Consider the following 20,226-nt stretch of genomic DNA (forward strand, 5'->3'; position numbering starts at 1 on the left):
GCTTTCTTCAGAAGAGAAGTAAAGCTAGAAGTCAAATGTCATGAATTTTCGGCTTTTAAAGGAAGCCTGAAAAAATCGTTAGCACGACTTTCTTCAGAAGGGAAGTAAAGACAGAAGTCCAATGTCATGGATTTTGGGTTTTAAAATTAAATTAAATTATGATTTATTTAACGACGCTCGCAACTGCCGAGATTATATCAACGTCGCCGGTGTGCCGGAATTTTGTCCCGCACTTAAATGCCATCGACCTGGGCCGGGATCAAACCCGATCCTCGAGCACAGAAGGCCAGCTTTATACCGACTGCGCTACCCAGGCCGACTTCGGCTTTTAAAGAAGCCTAATCCAGGAAAAATTACCGCTCAACTGTTTCTAACTCCACCTAATTTTCTACTTCGTGGATAGTAAAGTTGTCTTTGCCTTCCAACATCTCGATGGAGACCGCGGTTGTGCCTGCAGGACAAGTCTCATGGAGCTCCTGAAATCCCTAACGAACTATGCAGCAAACAAAATAGGGTACAGCCTACAGAGAGTTCTTATGCAGACCGATCCCAGATAGTAATGTTCCGTCAGCCAATGACGGTAGTGCGGAGCGCCATCCCGAGGAAACTAAACGGTAAAGAATGGACTGGATGGAGTGGGACCGGTCTGCGTTGGGAAGCGTGTACGAACTTGTCCCTACGCCTGCGTATGACCACTCCCCGCGCGCGCCAACAGATTTTTTAGTTAGAGGCTGTAGTACTGCATAGGAACTCTCTGTATATGAAAGACAATAGTCCTTAGGGTCTTAAAATGAGATGATCATTGTGAATTATTTAATTTTAGAAGATTACACGACCATGTGATTACAATGGGATTTTGAAAATTGCTCAAATTATTTTATCAATTCAAACGTATAGTCAAAGGACCAGAAGGGTAACAAGTTTAAACTTTTGAGTAGGTCATATTTCATGAAGTATGGAGTAACTTGTGACATGAGAAGTTGTGTTTTTCTGTTCCACAAATAATGTACAAAGTTTGTATATTACTATAAAATACGTTATAAAATGTAGTTAGCGTAGTTAGTATTCGATGTTTCCTCATAATCGTCGCCATGAAAGGATTATCCTTCTTAAGCTATCAGTTTCCCCAACGTGTTTTCCGAAAGATGTATACTATGAATGCATCGGGGTTTTTAATTTTCTACCCTTAGAAATGAAATTATTTATAGACAATAAGATACAGATTAAATTTTCTTCTAAAAAGTATCGCATGTGCACATGCTTTTCACTATATAAATTAATTTTTGTTATTTAGGCAGTGAGTTTTCCCTCTAGGAACTCCGGTTAAGTATAAGTAACTTGCAACCTATAAATATGTAAATTTTTACTATGTACCGGTACCTAAGTGTAAGTTCGTACAGTATATGTTATTCTGACTTGTTCTACATTCAGTTGGCCTTGGACACATGTATCTGAGTTCATAGAATACAATAATCTAATCTAATCTAATGCCCCGTTATTTTCCGGTTCGCTAACAGAAACTCTTTTAGGTAAATAAGAGTATAATTCACGTTTGACTTTAAGACTTTAAGGCCCTCTTTTCCCGTCCTAAGCATAGCAAACCCAGGTGAGACTTCCTACAAATTCAAGACGTTCGATTCTTTGCAGATTTTGTGATTCTTGTGATAGACAAGACAGTTTTCTTCTAGTGGGCCTACTGCAATTAATTTCCATGCTGTTTACATTTTGAAATGAAACTGTTGCAGGTGAAGCCGGCCGTGCCCGTTCGAATAGCCAATAGCAGCCGCGCCATCCCCCGGAGTGACAGTAGCGGAGACACATCTGCTCCTCTAGACCTGAGCATGAGGCGTTCTTCAGAAGGCAGCATGGCAGGCGAGCTGGTGGTAGACTTGGACAGCGACCACGATTCTCGGAGGACATCTCCTCTTCCCCCACCACCACCACCACCCCCCGCACCACACAACCCTGCACAGGATGATGAAGAAGTCGAGGTAGATGAAGGTGAAGACATAGTCTGCGCGCCGTCCATTCCCTCCCTCCTGCTGTCCACTTCCTCGACATGTTCAAGTCCCTCTCCCCCTCCGCCGACCGCCTCCCCAGCCCTGTCCAACTCTTCGCAGTCCAACATGAAGCGTGGGCCGGGATCTGGGTCGTCAGATCTGCCATCCAAGAGACCTCGTACCGAGTCCGGTAGTAACAGCCCCAGCCCAAAGTCCCAGCAAGCCTCTCCGAAGTCTCCGCGCCGTGGCAGTGGCACGCCCAACGGTGTCATCACTGTGAATAACAGCAGCGTGAGGAACAGCAGCAGCTTGGAGCCGAGGAAGGCCCTGGCGGCGGCGCTCAGCCAGCACCTCCAGGCCGACACCACCAGGGACATCTCCAACCTACTGCTCGCTGCTGTTGCCGCCACATCTGCGCAACGCGAGGATGTAGGCGGGAACGGAGCCCCTCTTCTGAAGTCTCCTCCTGTTCCTCTGTCCTTCTCTGGGAAAGCGTCGAGCAAAACCCCAACCCTTACCAAGGCATCCCACATACCTCCCATAATTCCTTCTCCACTGTTACTGCCTAATCCGAGGGCCTCTTCTGCGGATCTGCTTTCTCCCGCCAACATCCTCCCTCTCCTCACAACAGAGATGGCTCTGAGGATGGCGACGGAAGCTGCAGTTGTAGCGCCACCTCCACCCCCTCCTCCGCAAGTTCTTGTAAAGCAAGGGGTGTCCAAATGCCGGGAGTGCAACATAGTATTTTGTAAGCACGAGAACTACATGGCCCACAAGAAACACTACTGTTCAGCGAGGCTCGAAGGCGGAGCGGGAGGCGGAGGAGGTGGGGGAGAGGACGGGAGCGGCGTGCCCAGCCCTCAGGGAACAGTGCCCAGTTCACCCTCAGGGAATACATCCAACTGTGGATCTCCTCCCCACAACAAAGACAGGGGAAGGTCGGCTAGTCCAACTACAGGCAGCTCGATGACAGGCCAGCAGCAAGGTCAGGGCAGTCAGAAGCCCCCGACTCTGTTCCAGTTCATCTGTGCAGCCTGCGGGATCAAGTTCACGTCGTTCGATAACTTGACAGCGCACCAGGCGTACTACTGCCCCAAGAGGGCGGACCTGATCGCGAAGACTGCTGCAGAGACGATAGCTGACAAGACCCCCGTCTCCACTCCACGCAAGTGTGTCAAGTGCAAGGTGAGCACATGCGCTATCACCATCAGTGTCGTGTTTACTCTCCTTATCGTGAATATCACGACGACTTTCACTAGCACCAAACAACACTTCCACCAACATTATTACCAACCACTGCCTGCACTATTATGCTTCATTTACACTGTTTGATACAATAACAATACAATCAGGAAACAGTTTCGTTCTAAACAGAATTGAATTGAATTTTTGGGAGGGGGAGCACTACGATCGAGCACTGCGATCTTTCAAGATCTATTGCGCAAACCCTCAAGCTAGGAGCATTCCCAAACCCACACCGGCTCACTACACTAAGGTTCGCTGCGTATCCAGGTTTCGAGTACGTAACTCACTCGTCCCTAGACTGGCTTTCTCTGTGTGTCGCCAGCCAACATTCGGGGAATGCTATGGAATGACGAATGGATTGGAGAAATGTTGACGGAATGACGTAGATGTCTGATACTGTATGGGGAAACAGGGGAATCCCGAGGAAAACCCCAACTACGACCTGGTCTGCCATAAGTGTTATTATGGTTTTTCAGGCCTGACCGGTACTTCAATCTGGACCGCCATTGTCAAAGGCTGAAAGTCTGACCACTCAATCACCCCAGGAGTTCCAGACACAATCACTGCAATACAATTTAAATGTTATAATACACACTACAGCTCACAGTATTGTAATGATACAATCTCATTTCATTCTTGGACCAGTGATGTCCTTCGAAAAGACTAATTTATCTTATCAAGATCAAAGTGAATAGTATCTTAGCAAGAACGTTACGATAATGTGCATGTCAGAACATCTTCGCTACAACCTTACAATAGAGGATTTTCATTTAATGAGTAGGCCTATTCAACCTATACCCAGGCCATTGTAACCTTGCACCTGACAGCGTTGCATAATGTTGATAGCGAGAGATATGATCCTGTCAAGGTGATCACTACACAACAGCTGGCTTAACTTATGCGCAATTTACTATTCTGTATAGTTAATTCAAATGATAATTATTATGTAACTCAGTTCTTTATTACTGACCTCTTAGAAAGGCCTAAATTTTTTTTATGTCCACTATATTACATTACCTGTAGGAATGTAGGGACGCCCATATATACGGGTAAATTTCTTTTCCAGCTTGTAAAATTAACGAGCCCTTCGCACCAATTCTGACGTCTGTTTACGCAAAGGATTGTCACTACGTAAGTTTTATCAGTTTCTTTTGCGACATTTCACAGCAACATTACAAATTTATTTATAACTTTATAACACTAACACAAAAATTCAGCACATGGTAGTAACAACATGTAACACAGCATTCAGCAAACTGGCAACACAGCAGCGCTCCACGTAGCAGAAGATAGAAAATACTACGTTCTGATTGGTTCAAAAGGTTACTGCACAGCTTTCTTCAACATTTTCGTAGGAAGGGTTACCAACGCAAATAACCGTCAAGTGCGAGGTTACAACAGCCTGGGTATAGTTAGCTAGCCATAAAGATGTCTTAGAAGAGAGGAGTTGAATCCTTTCAGTGACTAGTCACAGGGTAGACTAATGCGGTAAAGCTCCCCCCACAAATGCGAATGCTTTTTATTTTTTTAATTACCTAATGACTAATATTCATTGCAGTACAACCAATGATAACGAATGCATTATACTGTAGTTTAAAGCATTTCACATAAAATGTATGAAAATAATTATTGAAGAGTTCATAGTTGTTTGTATTAAAAATTTCTGATCGTAATGGTAATCCAATGAGGATTTCAAATGCGTCATCCCGATCAAAGCTTTCGATTTATAGGATATATCCACAACATATACTGGTAAGAATATAAAAGACCGTGATCTAAGTCGTCTTGTGTTCTTGCAAGCACGACATCTTATTTTAGCACCCCCTAGATTAAAATCCTGGCTGCGCCACTGATCCTGCTCAATAGTTGAAAGTATTCTGTTCAAAGTTATGATTGTCATGCGAAAACTTTCAACAAGTTTTGTTCACCATGTAGAACCTGAGGATGTAATGTATAAAATTTTCTTCACTTTTTCTGTTTTCTAAACTATTATGCACACATATTCTTCTGTTTTTGCAGATTTATACCTTTTTACGCTCATCCCCGTCTCATCATCATCATCATCATCATCATCATCATCATCATCATCATCATCATCATCATCATCATCCCCCCCTCCTTCTCCTCACCAACCTTGCAATCTTTTTCCATCTTCTTTAGAATGGCTTTTAATTTAAACATATAAATTTATGATTGTTGTTTATTCAACTGTCCAAAGACAGGTCTGAACCTCACAAGTGATACCAAGAAAGCACCACTTATGAGGCAACTAGGCCAGGAGATAATGGGGTAGGATGGCCAATTCCTTTCCCCCTAAAGTTATGATTAAGCATAAGAATTAAAATGTGTAATATAATAAATTATTTTCCGTAAGATCGTGTTAGTGTCTTTAATGAAAGTATACGAAATTTCTTAATAGCTGAAACAATTGAATTTTACAGATATCAGTGCCAGTTGATCAATTGGCAACTCACCAATGTTCAAATGTCGGAGGTGCAGGTGGATGGAAGTGCCCATGTTGCGATGTTGTTAGTCCAACAGCCAGTGCCGCCCAAAGACATATGGATTCCCACAGTGGCGTGAAGGCATTTCGATGTACTATCTGTCGGTACAAGGGTAACACTCTTCGTGGCATGAGAACACACATACGGATGCACTTTGAAAAACGTTCCACAGATTTGCAGGTTTGTACAACACTGTATATTACCTCTTTGCATATGTATACCGTATGTAGTGTTTAGTAATAGGCTATATTTTGGATTAAGTTAGCATTTGTCTCTGTTCATTAATTAGTTCATCAATCAGGCTAAAAGCAAGTTCCATTCATTTCCCTCTATTGGTCGAATGGTTACAGTGTTGTCTATAAGGTTCAAACCTAACCAAGCATGATAAAAGTCTTTAGCGTGGTCTTCTTTACAAGACAAGCACACCCGAGATAAAATAACCCTGCCTTTGAATGAAGGGACTTCGTAAAACTTTTTCTGTTCATTTGTCACTCATTCAAAAATTCAATCTGAATAGTCCATCATTCTCGCATGTGATTCTATAATGGTGGGCAATGAAATCCTACTTACATGTGCCACTATCACAGAAAAGAAATTCACATTACGGTACCGGACTAGCATAGTCCAGGCTATTAGGAACTAACAGAGTAGTTATTATTCAATAAGTGTTGAACATAGTGATTGTAACTATGAAACCAGTTACTCATTTTTATGGACAGTATTGACATATAATTCCTTTTCTGTTTCTCTTATTTGTTATTTTTTATTTACTCAGATATTCTACATCAAGTTCATTTTTATGTCATCTGCACCAGTGGTTCTCGATCATTTTTTTTGGCATACCACTATTTTTAACTTAAGACATTTGCTGTACCACTAAATAAATAAATTTATTATGGGCAAACGTCATGTGTCACTTCCAGGATCATAATAAACGTTTCTGTGCTCCAATACCAATAATTGGTTGCCTTATTTAGGCATGTTGAATTATTAAGAAACAGTTACGATACTCTTTGAATTTATTCGATGGAATGTTCTCTAAAAGATATAGAAAACAGTTATATATTTTGATAATTTATGATTATTTATATTTTTATTTCAAATGTTAAGTACCATCTGGCAGTGGCTCATGTTCCACCAGTGGTACGAGTACCATAGGTTGAGAACCGCTGATCTACACGATTAAAATAAATGTTCCAGCCAACATAATTAAAAAATGGTCATTTTTCGTTACTTTTAATGTGAAAAGGTTCTTTTGTAAAAACATGTAGCTACTGGTATAGATAATTTAAATTGTGATATTAACCTAGGTTAAAATTGTGATCATCTTCGTTGTAATCTTAAGATAATGTAAGGTCTTGCAATTAATTCCAGTGAATATTTGAATCGCCCCATGTAGAAAGGGCTTCAGTCCATTAGACCTAGTTCTGAGAAAACTAAGATAAATATTCTGTACACTATATTCCTTTCTGCATAGAACTCTGAGCCTGACGCCTCAGTTTCTATCTTTCTAAGCATTAGACTGAATACCTTTCTGCACAGACCGATGGAGCCAATCATAAAGATATGATTTCCATCGATATCTCGTTTTTTTTTAATTTGTGACTGAAGCCCTTTCTGCATGGGGCAATTCATTTACGTTGAGATCACATTAGCAGAACTACAATATTATTTATCATGGCAGAGACTCAAGTTTTAATTGTGATATCTCCAATTGGAATTTGTGGTGGACAAAGACTATATTGTGGGAGGTTTTCTCGAAGCTATCATGCCGTCATTTCTCCACTAAATGTAGTCCATATAATGAAATAGATTAACAATGTTGTATTGACACTGTGACGTATCTATGAAATAGTAAAATGGAAGGAAGATACAAAATTAAGAGACCAACAATTGCCCACCCATTAGAATTACTCGTGAACTTTATTCAATGACTCTAGGGCTATCATACATGTTTATTGTGAAAAATATCCACAGAACAAAGTGGTTTGCAAGTTTTCTGTCATTTACAGTGAGATTATCTATTCGTGTGCCAGTTTTCACGCTAATCGTTGACCACAACTACAATCCTGTTTGTTGACAAATGGTGTTAGATGAGGCCAATTATAAGAGCAAAGGTTTCTATTCAAGAAATCTTAAGCTTATTCACAATAGAGTTGAAAATGATCTCCTTCAGCACGTGCATACTCATTGTCTGCAAACTGATCGCAAAATCCACCTACAAAAATTTAACCTACTGCCTTTATCTGTAAACTGGTGTTCTTTTTAATGGTTTTAATGTAAAGAATTTTGTGGTATTTTGTGCTGAAAATTTAGACACTCCAGTCTCTTTATCAAATCTTTAAGTGATTTTGTTGGTGTGTGTTCTAATCGTTCACCTAAGTCATCTAGTTCTGCTTTGTTAAAACCCAGCATTTCACATTTCTCTTTTTTTTTTTCAAGTAATGTTCCCGAATCTATCAAATCTTTCACAAGTATTCGAACAGTTACTCAACTTGAAATATTAGCATCAGGAAATTCATCTCGAAACGGCCTTATTAACCTAGCAGCTGACTCAGTTGTAACAAATGTACGGTATCATACAGAAACACAGGTTGGGATAAAAAATATTTAATACGCTGCATTTTGATGCCGTCATCACAGAGATTCTAGGTCTATACGTTACTGAATTCTTTACCCTGTAAAGAAACATAACTTATTACGTACTCATATCTCACAAAGACAGAAACACTAAAATTATGCAACTGTAAGCTTTTCACTCATTGTAGAACTGATTGAATACTGCTGAACAGCCAAGAATGACCGTAGTTTGACCTTGCCAGTTGACCCACTGACATGTTCACACTGATAACAGATAGTGGGGAAATCTGACTCACGAACGAATAATCTCACTGTAGAAATGTTATAGAAATGGCTCAATATACAGTACTACAAGGGGATCTCTGTGTTCACTTAATTATTGTGAAAAATTTTAGTCAGAATTCAGATATGTAACTTGACCTTTCTGACGCTAATAACGTATATAAAAGCTCATAATATTTCGAAGGTTGGACCTACCTTCTCCTTCATGTAAACAATGGGGCGAGAAGATATTCTGCTCATTGGTGTTATTACACAAATGGTTAAATACAGGTTACTACCTATATAGCCATCTGAAGACAAAGGTAGACCTATCCTGTCTTTGAAAAGGTATTGGTTTAATTTTTTTATTGGTTATTTAATGATGCTATAACCAACTGCGAGTCAGCCTGGTTGGCGCAGTTTATTTAGCGCTGGCTTTCTTGCCCAAGGTTGTGGGTTCGATCCCGGGCCAGGTTGATGGCATTTAAGTGTGCTTAAATGTGACAGGCTCATGTCAGTAGATTTACTGGCATGTAAAAGAATTCCTGTCGGACAAAATTCCGGCACATCGGCGACGCTGATATACCCTCAGCAGTTGCGAGTGCCGTTAAATAAAACATAACATTTTAATCAGCTGCGAGATTATTTAGAGTCGTAGTGAGATGGTATTTGGCGAGAGAAGCCTGAGGATACTTTCTCTTTTAATTTTAAACTTTCTTTTATTTTTTTGTTTATTTATTTGATTACCTGATATTCGCCTTACAGTTGGAGAAAACTCAGAAAAATCCCAACCAGATAGTCAACCCAAACGGGATTTGAATTCCGTCCTAGCACAGCCTCGGGTCAGCAAGTCATTACTGCCTGAGCTATTCCAGTGACTCCGTTACTTTCTTATATATTTCAATAGCAACAGATAATCTGAGCTACATATTTTTTTATTAGCTTTCAATTTTTACCATAAATATTTCAAAAATAAGTTGGCACAGAAAGGCAGTAACAGTAGGCGTAAATTGGATGATGATGATGATGATGATGATGATGATGATGATGATGATGATGATGATGACGTCGTCATCGTTTATATTTTATATTATTTAATTTAAAAATAATCCTTTTCGCCTTATTCTTTTGTTGTAGTTATTGAATTTTCAAAGTTTCTTTTTCCTTTACAATAGGAGGAGAACTTCATTTCCTGTATTATTGGTGATGAAGGAGCGACTGGTACTCTGCAGCAGCCAGTTGTTGTACAGCCACCAGACACTCCATCTGTGATAACTGAAACGCAGATTGTAGAGGCAGGAGACAGTGGTCGCACAGAGAAGTTGCATTTCTGTGATCTGTGCAACTACAGTTCTACATACAAAGGCAACGTAGTCCGCCATCACAGGCTGGTCCACCTGCAAGTTAAATCTGAGCTCGAGGGCTCCACATCGCCCATTGACATAAAACTGGAGAGTCCCAGGGATGTGACAGAGGGAGAGGGGGGTGAAGAGTGTTTGAAACAAGAGATAGTTGCTGTGAAAGAGGAAGTGGTGGCTAGAGTGTATACGGAAGAAGACAGGGAAGAGGAATACGTTGAGGTAGAGGAGGATGTCACTATGACACAACCTGTAGTGAAGGCCGAACCTCTGAGTGTGGTGTCAGAAGCTGATGACGTCAGAGGCAGCTTAGGGGACGATAAGTCGGGGCTGGATATGTCTCAGTCCAGAGACAGGGAGGACAGTGGCAGGTTTTATTCTAGTGAAGTGGAAAGTCGGGACCCCGCTGATGGTGACACGCAGGATACACAGTCTTCAGCAGCCAACAATAACAAGAAAACAGGACCCAAATATTGTAAATCGTGCGATATATCGTTCAACTACTTGTCCACCTTCATTGCACACAAGAAGTTCTATTGTTCCAGTCATGCTGGAGAAAATGCAACAGGGACTCCTGGAGGACGTACTGCTGAAACATCAGTGCTGTAAGCAAGGAATCTGCATATCTCTCAGTCAATCAGCAGTCCGCTGAAAGCAGTTCCCTTGTCACATATATAGCAATTAATGATTCTCAATTCTTCTTGGTACTTAGTTGTTTAACGAAACACCTGTATTTCACTCAGGTACACATTTATGCTGTGCCATTCTTCACAGCTTATGTTGAAACTAAAGGGTATGCTGCATTGATGTTAAGGATAAGGCCAACTTTTTTTAATTTAAAAAATAACTTAGGCTATAGTTCATTTGTAGTGATTACCGAATACCTTCGTATTGAATTTTTTTTTTAAATCGAATAAATTAAAATAACAAGACTGTGGAAACTATCCCAGATAATATTTTGGAAACACTTTACAAATTCCACTTTTCGTAAATTTCTTGAAGTTTCCATGAAAAAACTCGTCTTCTTATCATATGTAGGAATATGTAAGATCTTTGAACATGGGAGACTCTTGCTTTTTACAACTATATGTTCACTTGTTAAATACAACTACAGCTGTGATTGATGAATATTCCTTATTATTCAGCCACTAGATGAATATTTCAGATATTTATAATGGAATTAAGGATGGATATTCTATTAGCTTAATTTTCCTTTATTTACAAAAAATATTTTCTTTGGTATCTGTATGCATACCGGTATCCTATCTCTTTGTTCTAGACCTTGGTAAGTTTGCAAATTTAGGTCATAAAAATTTCAAAAGTTATTAACAGTAAAATCATGTTTGTGTATTTTATACAGATTTCATTTTTATTCTTAGGCACAGTTTTGTTTTAGATAACACGTTGTTAGTGCCAATAATTCAAGTGGAAGTGACATCATGGAAGCTAATTTTTATTCAGTACACTTCATTAAAATGCAATATTTTTTAGCTATTATATTATTGGCTGAATATTACATTTTATTAAAATTAATTATGAAGTAGGCCTATTGTGAAGTCAACTTCCAAATTTTATTTATTGAAATCACCATACATTGAATTTAGTAGATGAAATTGAGGTTATATTTTCAACATTCTTCTTAGTTCTTGCCTTTAATAATTAGAACATTTGGGTGGAATTTCAATACGAATACTGTTTGTAAAATACATTGTAATTTATTAGTAACTTAATATATACCATATAATATTATGTTATGAAATTTTTATACAGTTACCGGTACATAATTTTCCATATAAAGAGTAAGAACATTGAGGGGGGGGGGGTGGAGATTTGAAAACTTCATACGAAATATTTCACCTAGAGCTTTAAAATTCTGTTCTGACTAAATATTTATGAAATTGGTAGCCCTATACGTCACATTTTGTCATTAATGTTCAATAAGAAGAACTGTAGGTATTGGTAACAAATTCAGTCTTGCTAAATGGAAATAATAACGAAAATTTCCACCTTCGGGCAAATTGTTAAATTTACCACAAATTCAATTTACATATGAAAATATAGCAAATCACCAAATAGTTGAAGAATGTTGGAAACTATCAACTTCTGCATATATTTGAAATACTCAAAAACTACACCATTGTAGAAACCTAAACTCTCATTTCTTAAATTTATTTTATATTAGTCCGGGAATCTAAGTAATAACCATTACAAAGTTATTTATTCGCTGTTTTTTTTTTATATTTCAATAACAAAGAACTTCAAAGTCTCACTTGGATTAGCAACAACTGTGAAGATCAGTTGGCTTTCAAAATAATTTAATTTATAATCTGTAATGTAGACAGAAATTAATACTTTAGAATATCAATTTGATCTTTTTTCTGACTAATAATAATCTGAGAGAATTGAGAATCCTTGCTAGGATATGACAGCAATGTTACATTAGTGAAATGGGAAATCTCATTTATATAATCTCTGTTTAAAGAAAAAAATAAGAAGAAATACGATGGTAATTGAAGGTACTGTATTTTTGTTGTACCCCTCTCATATGTATATGAAGTTAATAACTCAGTCCAACATTGTTGTTCAGTGGCTACCGAAAACACTCGAATATGTTTATAGTTAAGAAGAAAAACTCGTCCAATGATTGGTGTCAACATTACTGTTAACTGTGTGCTCGAACATGAAATTAAAATCCTCCCATTATGAGACGGACAGAAGGACAGACAACTTTGTGGATCTAGTCCATAGCACGCCAGTTTGTGAGTTCATTGTTTCAGTGTGAATTTGAGTGGAGCTTGCAGGATGGTTGACCTCTCTTTTGTTAACAAGATTTAAATAAATTTGTTAATAATATTTAACTTTTGAAGATCAGATCAGAGAGATGTTGGCAGCCATACTAATGATTAATTAACCTGAAGTGTAATTGAAGTCGCTTAGCGGTATTTCAATAATCATATAAAACATGTTTTATATTTAGTACCTCTTACAGTGGTTATGCTTTTCATTTTCATCATTTCCCTTATTCAAATGTTGAGTTTTATTTCAAATTTTATTGAGTTTCTCCAGATCAGTCTGATAAAGAAAAGGCATTACATTACATTGTAAAAAGTAGCAGCAACAATCGAGAAGTCATTCAGATTGTGATCCTTTCTCTAAATTAACTGTGCTTAATAGCAGTAGTTTAAAAATGAATTGAATTTAACATAAAATGTGCAGGAGATACGTTTAATAACAAATAATGAAAGATAGCTTTAAAAAGAAATTGAATATCGAAAAAAAAGACAAAATCTGGAGAAACAAACTATTTACCATACTTATTATTCTTATAAGTAAGTTCTTGCTTTTTCTCGAATGTACATCAGCCATGATTAGGCCTATCTATTACCTTGTTTCTAAGTTCCAAAGTGTAATTCGCTGCATGGACGATACTAGGAAGGAGGGAAGTACCTTATCTTTCCTTTTTTCACTTATGACATTCATTATGCATTTGACTATGTTTGAATAATGGTACTGTGGTGCCTCATATATAAGTTATAAAAGAGAATGTTTAGAATTAGGCTATATGTTGCAATTTGTATGCATGTTAATTTTTCAGTTAAGGTACATCATAAAAGAAAGTTCATGCAGCGGAAATACCCACAAACAATTTCATTCATCGAAACAGCATTTAAACAAAATAAGCTCGATAGAAATAAATGCTCTGTTAATTTATAAACATTTCGTGTTTTATTACACTTTAGTTTCGACTACTATTTCCCTTATATCTGTTATCTTGAGCTGGAACATTTCTTCCATCATTCCACTACAGTATTTTACAGAGATCATATTTCTTCTGATACCGTACTGAAATGTATAATTGTAGTTGATTGTTTAGCTTCTATTAATAGCGTTACAAGGAGCACATGAGTTAGGACGCAATCAACTTCACTTCAGCAGCATTTATTTAAAACAAGTTTTTTTAACGCAGCTGTCTGGAAGAGACCATAATATATTCTTATTTGAAGCGAAAGTTTTTTTTTCTTATTTTTGCTTTATGTTTCTTGCCTATTTCCACTACACTGGACGTTCTAGATTTTACAGCTCCCAATCTGAAGGAACAGTAAACTTTATCCCTGAGTCATTATGGCCCTTATACCCGAAGAATTGAATGTTTACATAGCAATTTTACGATGGAAGGACATATTTTTCCCTGAAAAATCGCATAATTATTAGTGCGCTTTATCCAGTATGTTGATTTACAAGAAATGTCATCTAAATATAAAATATTTTGAACTAAATATAAAATTTAGATTTTCTAAGTATATAACACGAAGAACTTATATATTTCACATTCACTTTACAATTTCCAAAATCTTCAGAAGTTACACCTTATAGTATAAATGGTTCATTTTTCTGAATTATTATATAGAATGTTTTAAGTAAGTTTAATATATCAACATATTAAATGAACAAATCTACTTGAAATTTGTAGGTTCTCAATTATTTATTATAATGAAAGATTATTGTTAAAGTGCAATCTTAGCAATATTTTGGGTGTTAATTAAATATATATTGAAAAAACTTATCTTTACGCAATCCTTTAAGTATCTCAACATTTTTACCAGTCATATTACATAAAATGTACACAATATTCCCCACTAAAATTAAATTTAAATTACAGTTCTCCCCACCAGAAAAAAATTGCATTTAACCGAAGTCTTTGATAAAACTAAGTTTATATATACAATTAATATATTTTATACAAATATACATACATTCTTATGTAACATAGTGCTTTAAAGTATACCTATTGATGTTTTTTTTTTTAAGGTACCGTACTAACATATTTAAAACATAAGCAAAATAATATATGTTTCTGCTATCCAAGTTTAGTTAAAGTAACATCAGTACAGTACCGGTACTGAATTACACTGAATAATGAGCATGGTTTATTCATAGAAATTAAAAATGCCTTCTGTTAGAATACCGTTACATTGTTTCATATTTTTTCCAATATCTCTCTCAAATGATATGTCAAGAGATTGGGTAATCTGACGTATGTCTACACAAGTGTAGATCATAATTTATATGCAGATCATAACTTTAATTTAAATTGCCTGCAATGTTTTTCTTGACTGTTTTCATCATCCCAATCATCAATTGATTTTGTGTTTTTACAGTCAAACAGCCTGCTGCTAGTGTAGCTTACAAGTTTTTTTTTTTTATTTGCTAATGGTTATAAGGACCTGAATAGTGAAACCACAGTCTTTTAATGATTTAAAGTCTTCTGGAAGACAGAAGGACAGTGAAGCGGATCGATATTCCTCTTTAGTCACTTATAAAATTGCAAGCACAGTTTAATTCTTTGATACTGATTGACTTGCAATTGTTAAAGAAGAATGATTGATTACTATAAAAATGAACAGGAGAGAAAATAATGTAATATCTGTTATTTATGCTTTATATTGTGATTTAAGTTTTCAATCGTCATTTAAGGTATTTTCAGTCTTTCAAGAAAGATTTTCTGCTATATTGAATAGAGGTTAAAAAGTTATAAATTTAATAACTGTACTGTTTTGCACAAGAAACTTGAGACTCATAAAAAGTATGTGATTGGTTCCATAATAACGCATGTAGCAATTATATATTCATTTTGATCTCTTTTCGTGTCAGTTTTAATTGTATGTTCTTTCAGTAAAGTTAAGTCCTAAGTATCATATGTACTGTTATAATAATTATTGTAGAGAAATGGAAACAGGCACCAAACAGATTATTCCATAACTCAAGTGCCAAGATAGCATAAGTACCATATAACCTGTCATAATCCTTAACACAGGACAGAGAGCAGTGATTGAGCTATATGATGCTTAATGTTTTACTTTCTTTGTGCCTTAGTTATTAAGAATATCTGCTTCAATTGTTCTGATGTTCCGTGTGTTTGTGTAATTTGTCTACATGAAGAACTTATCACATATGAAAAGTGCTGATGCAAGCTCCACTCATGACTGGTGATGCATGATCACGTGACAGGGAGATGCTATAGTGCTCGAACACTCTTGAATCTCTGTCACCACCCTTCAATCCCTGTACTGATAGAATAATGTTGTATACGTACCAGAAACATTGTCTGTGTTATTAGAAACAGTTCTCCGTTTATGTGGAGATGTGATGGCATGATGTAGAGTGTGAAAGGGTGTCATAGTAAATACATTTTATTCTGTTCTTAGCGAGAACATTACAAAGAGATAATGTTTTAATGCAATAGTTTATCTATAATAAGGCATTTTTTAAGTTTATATGTTACATATATATAAAATAATGATGATAATATAAATATCTCAACAAATCTTTTGTTTTGTACAGTACCTCTCAAATATTGCTAAAGCAACAGGTTGAGAGAAGCATATCTTGCTCGCATTTATGGAACACAGACATACTGTAGCCGTGTTGGATTTTAAGTTTTTATTCTTTTTTATATAACAATTAATTATATTCCCTGAAAGAGTAATGTATGTGTTGTAGGAGTGCTGGGCAGGTATATCATGTCATTGTCTTTGTGGTGGCAACAAATATCATAATACCAACCCCCTCAGTCCGGTGGAGACAATAAATTATTTATTTGTAAGTTCCTGTCTTTTGTGAATCCTGTAGATACAGTTTCCTTTTCTTCCTTTATGCAGAATCATTGAAAAAACAAAAATAAATAAATAAATAAATAAATAAATAAATAAATAAGAGCCATCATATAGGGTGAATTTGCTTCGAAGGGTTTAAGAATTATCGATTTAGATTGAATATTATTTTGCATTCCTCAGATCAGTTTATATTTATGATGATTATATTAATTGTGTTGATATTTGCAAGAGATGAAGTTAGATGGTAGATAAATCTGAAAGGTAAGTGCAGCATTACGTCCTTCCATGGATGCGGTATTGGTGCTGATGGAATATCTACTGTGACTCAGGAGAAGAGAGCGGACTGAGGAGGAAGGGATGTGAACAGATAACGTACGACAACACGTGCAATATTTGTACTGCAGTAAGCGGAAACATTAGGTCTCCTTCTGTTCAACTTAGCTTTAATTTCCATACACATTGTTATTTATGTTTCCTGTACGAGTAATAACCTGGCTACTGGGATGCTTATCTGAGCGATGTTTATAATAATCAACAGCGATAGTCTAGAAGATCACATTCTTTCCGCTCGTCTTCTCCTGAGTAACGGACAGTACTCGTATGTAGGCATCAGGCCTCTGAGCCACTTAGTTCATTCAGGAGAATGCCATCCCATTGAGAGACTTTGATAATTTTAAAGAACTAAAGAGAACGTAACTTACTAGAACACACAAAAAAAGGAACAGCTTATTTCTGAGCAATAGTTCAATAAATACAGGACTGTGTATCTGTGTGTTTTAAGTATGCAGAGGGTATGTAGTGCGGAAGTCTTTTCTCATGTACAAAATCTATTAAGCATACACACCCAAGAAGGTAGGAAGAGGTGAGTGAGTGATTTTACATGCTTTCCAGTCTCGGAAATTCCACAGGGACGACAAAAATAGCTTCCTAATGGTCACCAGACAACAGACTATTCCCCGAATATCAGTGGCTTTCTTCCCACACTGACATAATCGTTCCACTACCTCGATCCACTGATAGCTACCGCTCATCAAACACTCACTTCCAGTACCAGGGTCCAGTCTTAATTTTTAGACAGGGAAGGAGTAACTGTTGATAATATCCACTCACCATCACCGAAACTAGCATATTTTAACTCAAAACCTTTTTAATTACAAAATGAAGAGAAGGGGTAGTGAAATGGATAATCTTTGTACAATGAAATTTCAAATGTTGAAGGAAGGAAGAACCATAAGTACCACTTCAGTCATTATTGGGTGTCAATAGGATATACACACACAATAATGAATACTTCACTGAAATATACATTTTACAAAAACACCCTCTTTCCTTATACAAGGACTTGGTGCTGACATTAAGAGAAAGGCAATGAAAATGGATTAGAAAATACATTTTTAATTAAGTTTAGTTTAACTTGCGTTTAAATATGTTTTGGGAATTTATACTCTTTATATTTTCTGGTAATTTGTTGAAATATTATCATCCTGCAATTACTGGTGGTTTAGTTATAAAAAGTTTCAGATTGTGCATTGTTACATAATAATTTTCTTTTGTTCTAGTATTATAGGCGTGAATTTGATTCTTCGACACTGGTATATTATTAATTGTCTCGCTTTTTACATTTATTCGTCGGTTTACAAGCAAAACACAGCAAGTCAAAATTATTACTTTGAGAAAAAGACTCTTTTCTTCCGACAAAAGTGAATCCTCAAAATATTATTATTTTTAGAAAATTGTTTCTCTTTATGTGTATTTCATTTTCTAATTCTAAGTTCACACACATACATTATGTACATTATACTGTATAAGCTAAGCCTTTTTCTCAGAACTAATATTTTTTACTTAATGTGTTTGCTTGTAAACCGATGCATTATTGTTTCAATATATACAGAGAATACAGAATGAGGATCTTTAGACTCTTAAAAACTACTTAACTTGAATCAGTTGGTCTGAGTCCCATATAATATATCTTATCGCTCTCTTTTGCAACGTAAAATCTCTTGAAACTTACTCTAATTTCTTATTTTTAAGTATCAACTTAGTACTTTTTCGAAGGTTACCATATCCCTAATGATAACAATAAAAAGTACATAACAATAAAACAAAGACGTATTTGTGAATCCCCTGTTACCTTTTTTTTTTTACTTAATTTAAATGAATTTCCCAGAGTTTGCAAAAAAAAATTATCTTAATATGTGTCAGTATCGAAAACGAAGTGTTGGTTAGAGTTGTTAAGAGACAGCTGGTGCAGACAAGTTTCGGGATGAACTATGGTATGAGTTCTTCCATTTTCCTCCGTCATTCCACTGTCACTGTCCATGTCAGAAATAATGCTGAAGGAATCAATCTTTTATGAAAGGATATTTGATAGAAGGTTTCAGGTAATGGCAGGATTTTTCTCGTTGCCAGAACAGCTCTGGGTCTGGGGTCTGTTCAGCCTCCTGTCAAATTGAGTACCGATAATTTCTGGTGGATAAAAGACGATCAGAGCGTGGTGTCAACCACCACCTCATTTTAGTGCCAAGGTGATGAAAGCAAGGAGCTCTACATCCATGCCCCCATGAGCCTTCATGGCATATAAAAGGGGATATCTTTATCATTCATAAAGGAGCCGGAGTAAGTCTTTTAATGTATTTTCTCTCTTTTTTTAAATTCTCAGTATTACCACAACATTCCAATACAGGTAAAATTAATACAACGTGCATAGTCCTTTCGATTTCCGTCATGGAAGGAGCAAATACACTGACCATGAAGATTCTAAATCAGAATGTCCAGACAATCTTTCTTTATCCAGCCAGAGATTTAAGGGTTATATTCATGCATTCTGTCCTAATTTTATCATTTTTACAACACATGAAGTACGATTGGATCAGGAAAGTTGTATACTTACTTATGGCTTTTAAGAAACCCGGAGGTTCATTGCTGCCCTCATATAAGACTGCCATCGGTCCCTATCCTGTACAAGATTAATCCAGTCTCTATCATCATATTCCACCTTCCTCAAATCCATTTTAATATTATTCTTCCATCTACGTCTCGGCCTCCCCAAAGGTCTTTTTCCCTTTGGTCTCCCAACTGTATGCATTTCTGGATTCGTCCATGTGCTACATGCCCTGTCCATTTCAAAAGTGTGGATTTAATGTTCTTAAGTATGTCAAGTGAAGAATACAATGCGTGCAGTTCTGTGTTGTGTAACTTTCTGTAAAGTTGTATGCATCTGTTTTTTTTAACAAGAATAGAATCAACCTAATTCCTTCTTCCCAGAGACGTCATTTAAGTTTTTACTTGGGGGGGGGGGGAGGCGAGGGGCAAAATTTTTTCGTGACAACCTTATCACAATATGTAGTGTACTCCCAATTTCCTCTAAAATGAACTATTTTCCATACTGTAAAGTAGGGTAAATTTAACCACCACTGGGGTTAAAAAACATAAAAATAATTTTTTAATGGAGGAGGGACCCAAAGGCTTGCACTGCAGTCTGGGGCTTATTGTGCTTACTACTCCAGTTCTGTGAATGACTGGGTAGCCGAACGGCTGCACTCTTGTACAAGTACAGCACACTGCACCATGAATTTAACCTGGGCTATGGTATGGATGATGTTATGAGAATAAATGATGGCGAAATGAGTCCGAGGTTCAATGCCGAAAGTTACCCAGCAATTCT

General features: G+C 36.8%; 1 protein-coding gene across 1 annotated transcript in view; it reads left to right on the forward strand.

Moving 5' to 3' along the window:
* LOC138705607 (zinc finger protein ush-like) overlaps window positions 1-16,552 on the forward strand; it is a 224,629-nt gene extending 208,077 nt beyond the window's left edge. Inside the window, exons 7-9 of the mRNA XM_069834208.1 lie at window positions 1,746-3,185; window positions 5,687-5,929; window positions 9,766-16,552. Of these exons, the coding sequence (XP_069690309.1) occupies window positions 1,746-3,185; window positions 5,687-5,929; window positions 9,766-10,557 (2,475 nt within the window). The 3' untranslated portion in view covers window positions 10,558-16,552. The remainder of the gene's footprint in view (window positions 1-1,745; window positions 3,186-5,686; window positions 5,930-9,765) is intronic.
* The last annotated feature ends 3,674 nt before the right edge of the window (window positions 16,553-20,226 follow it).

The sequence above is a fragment of the Periplaneta americana genome, chromosome 9 (assembly GCF_040183065.1).
Source record: "Periplaneta americana isolate PAMFEO1 chromosome 9, P.americana_PAMFEO1_priV1, whole genome shotgun sequence".
In the NCBI taxonomy this organism is placed as follows: domain Eukaryota; kingdom Metazoa; phylum Arthropoda; class Insecta; order Blattodea; family Blattidae; genus Periplaneta; species Periplaneta americana.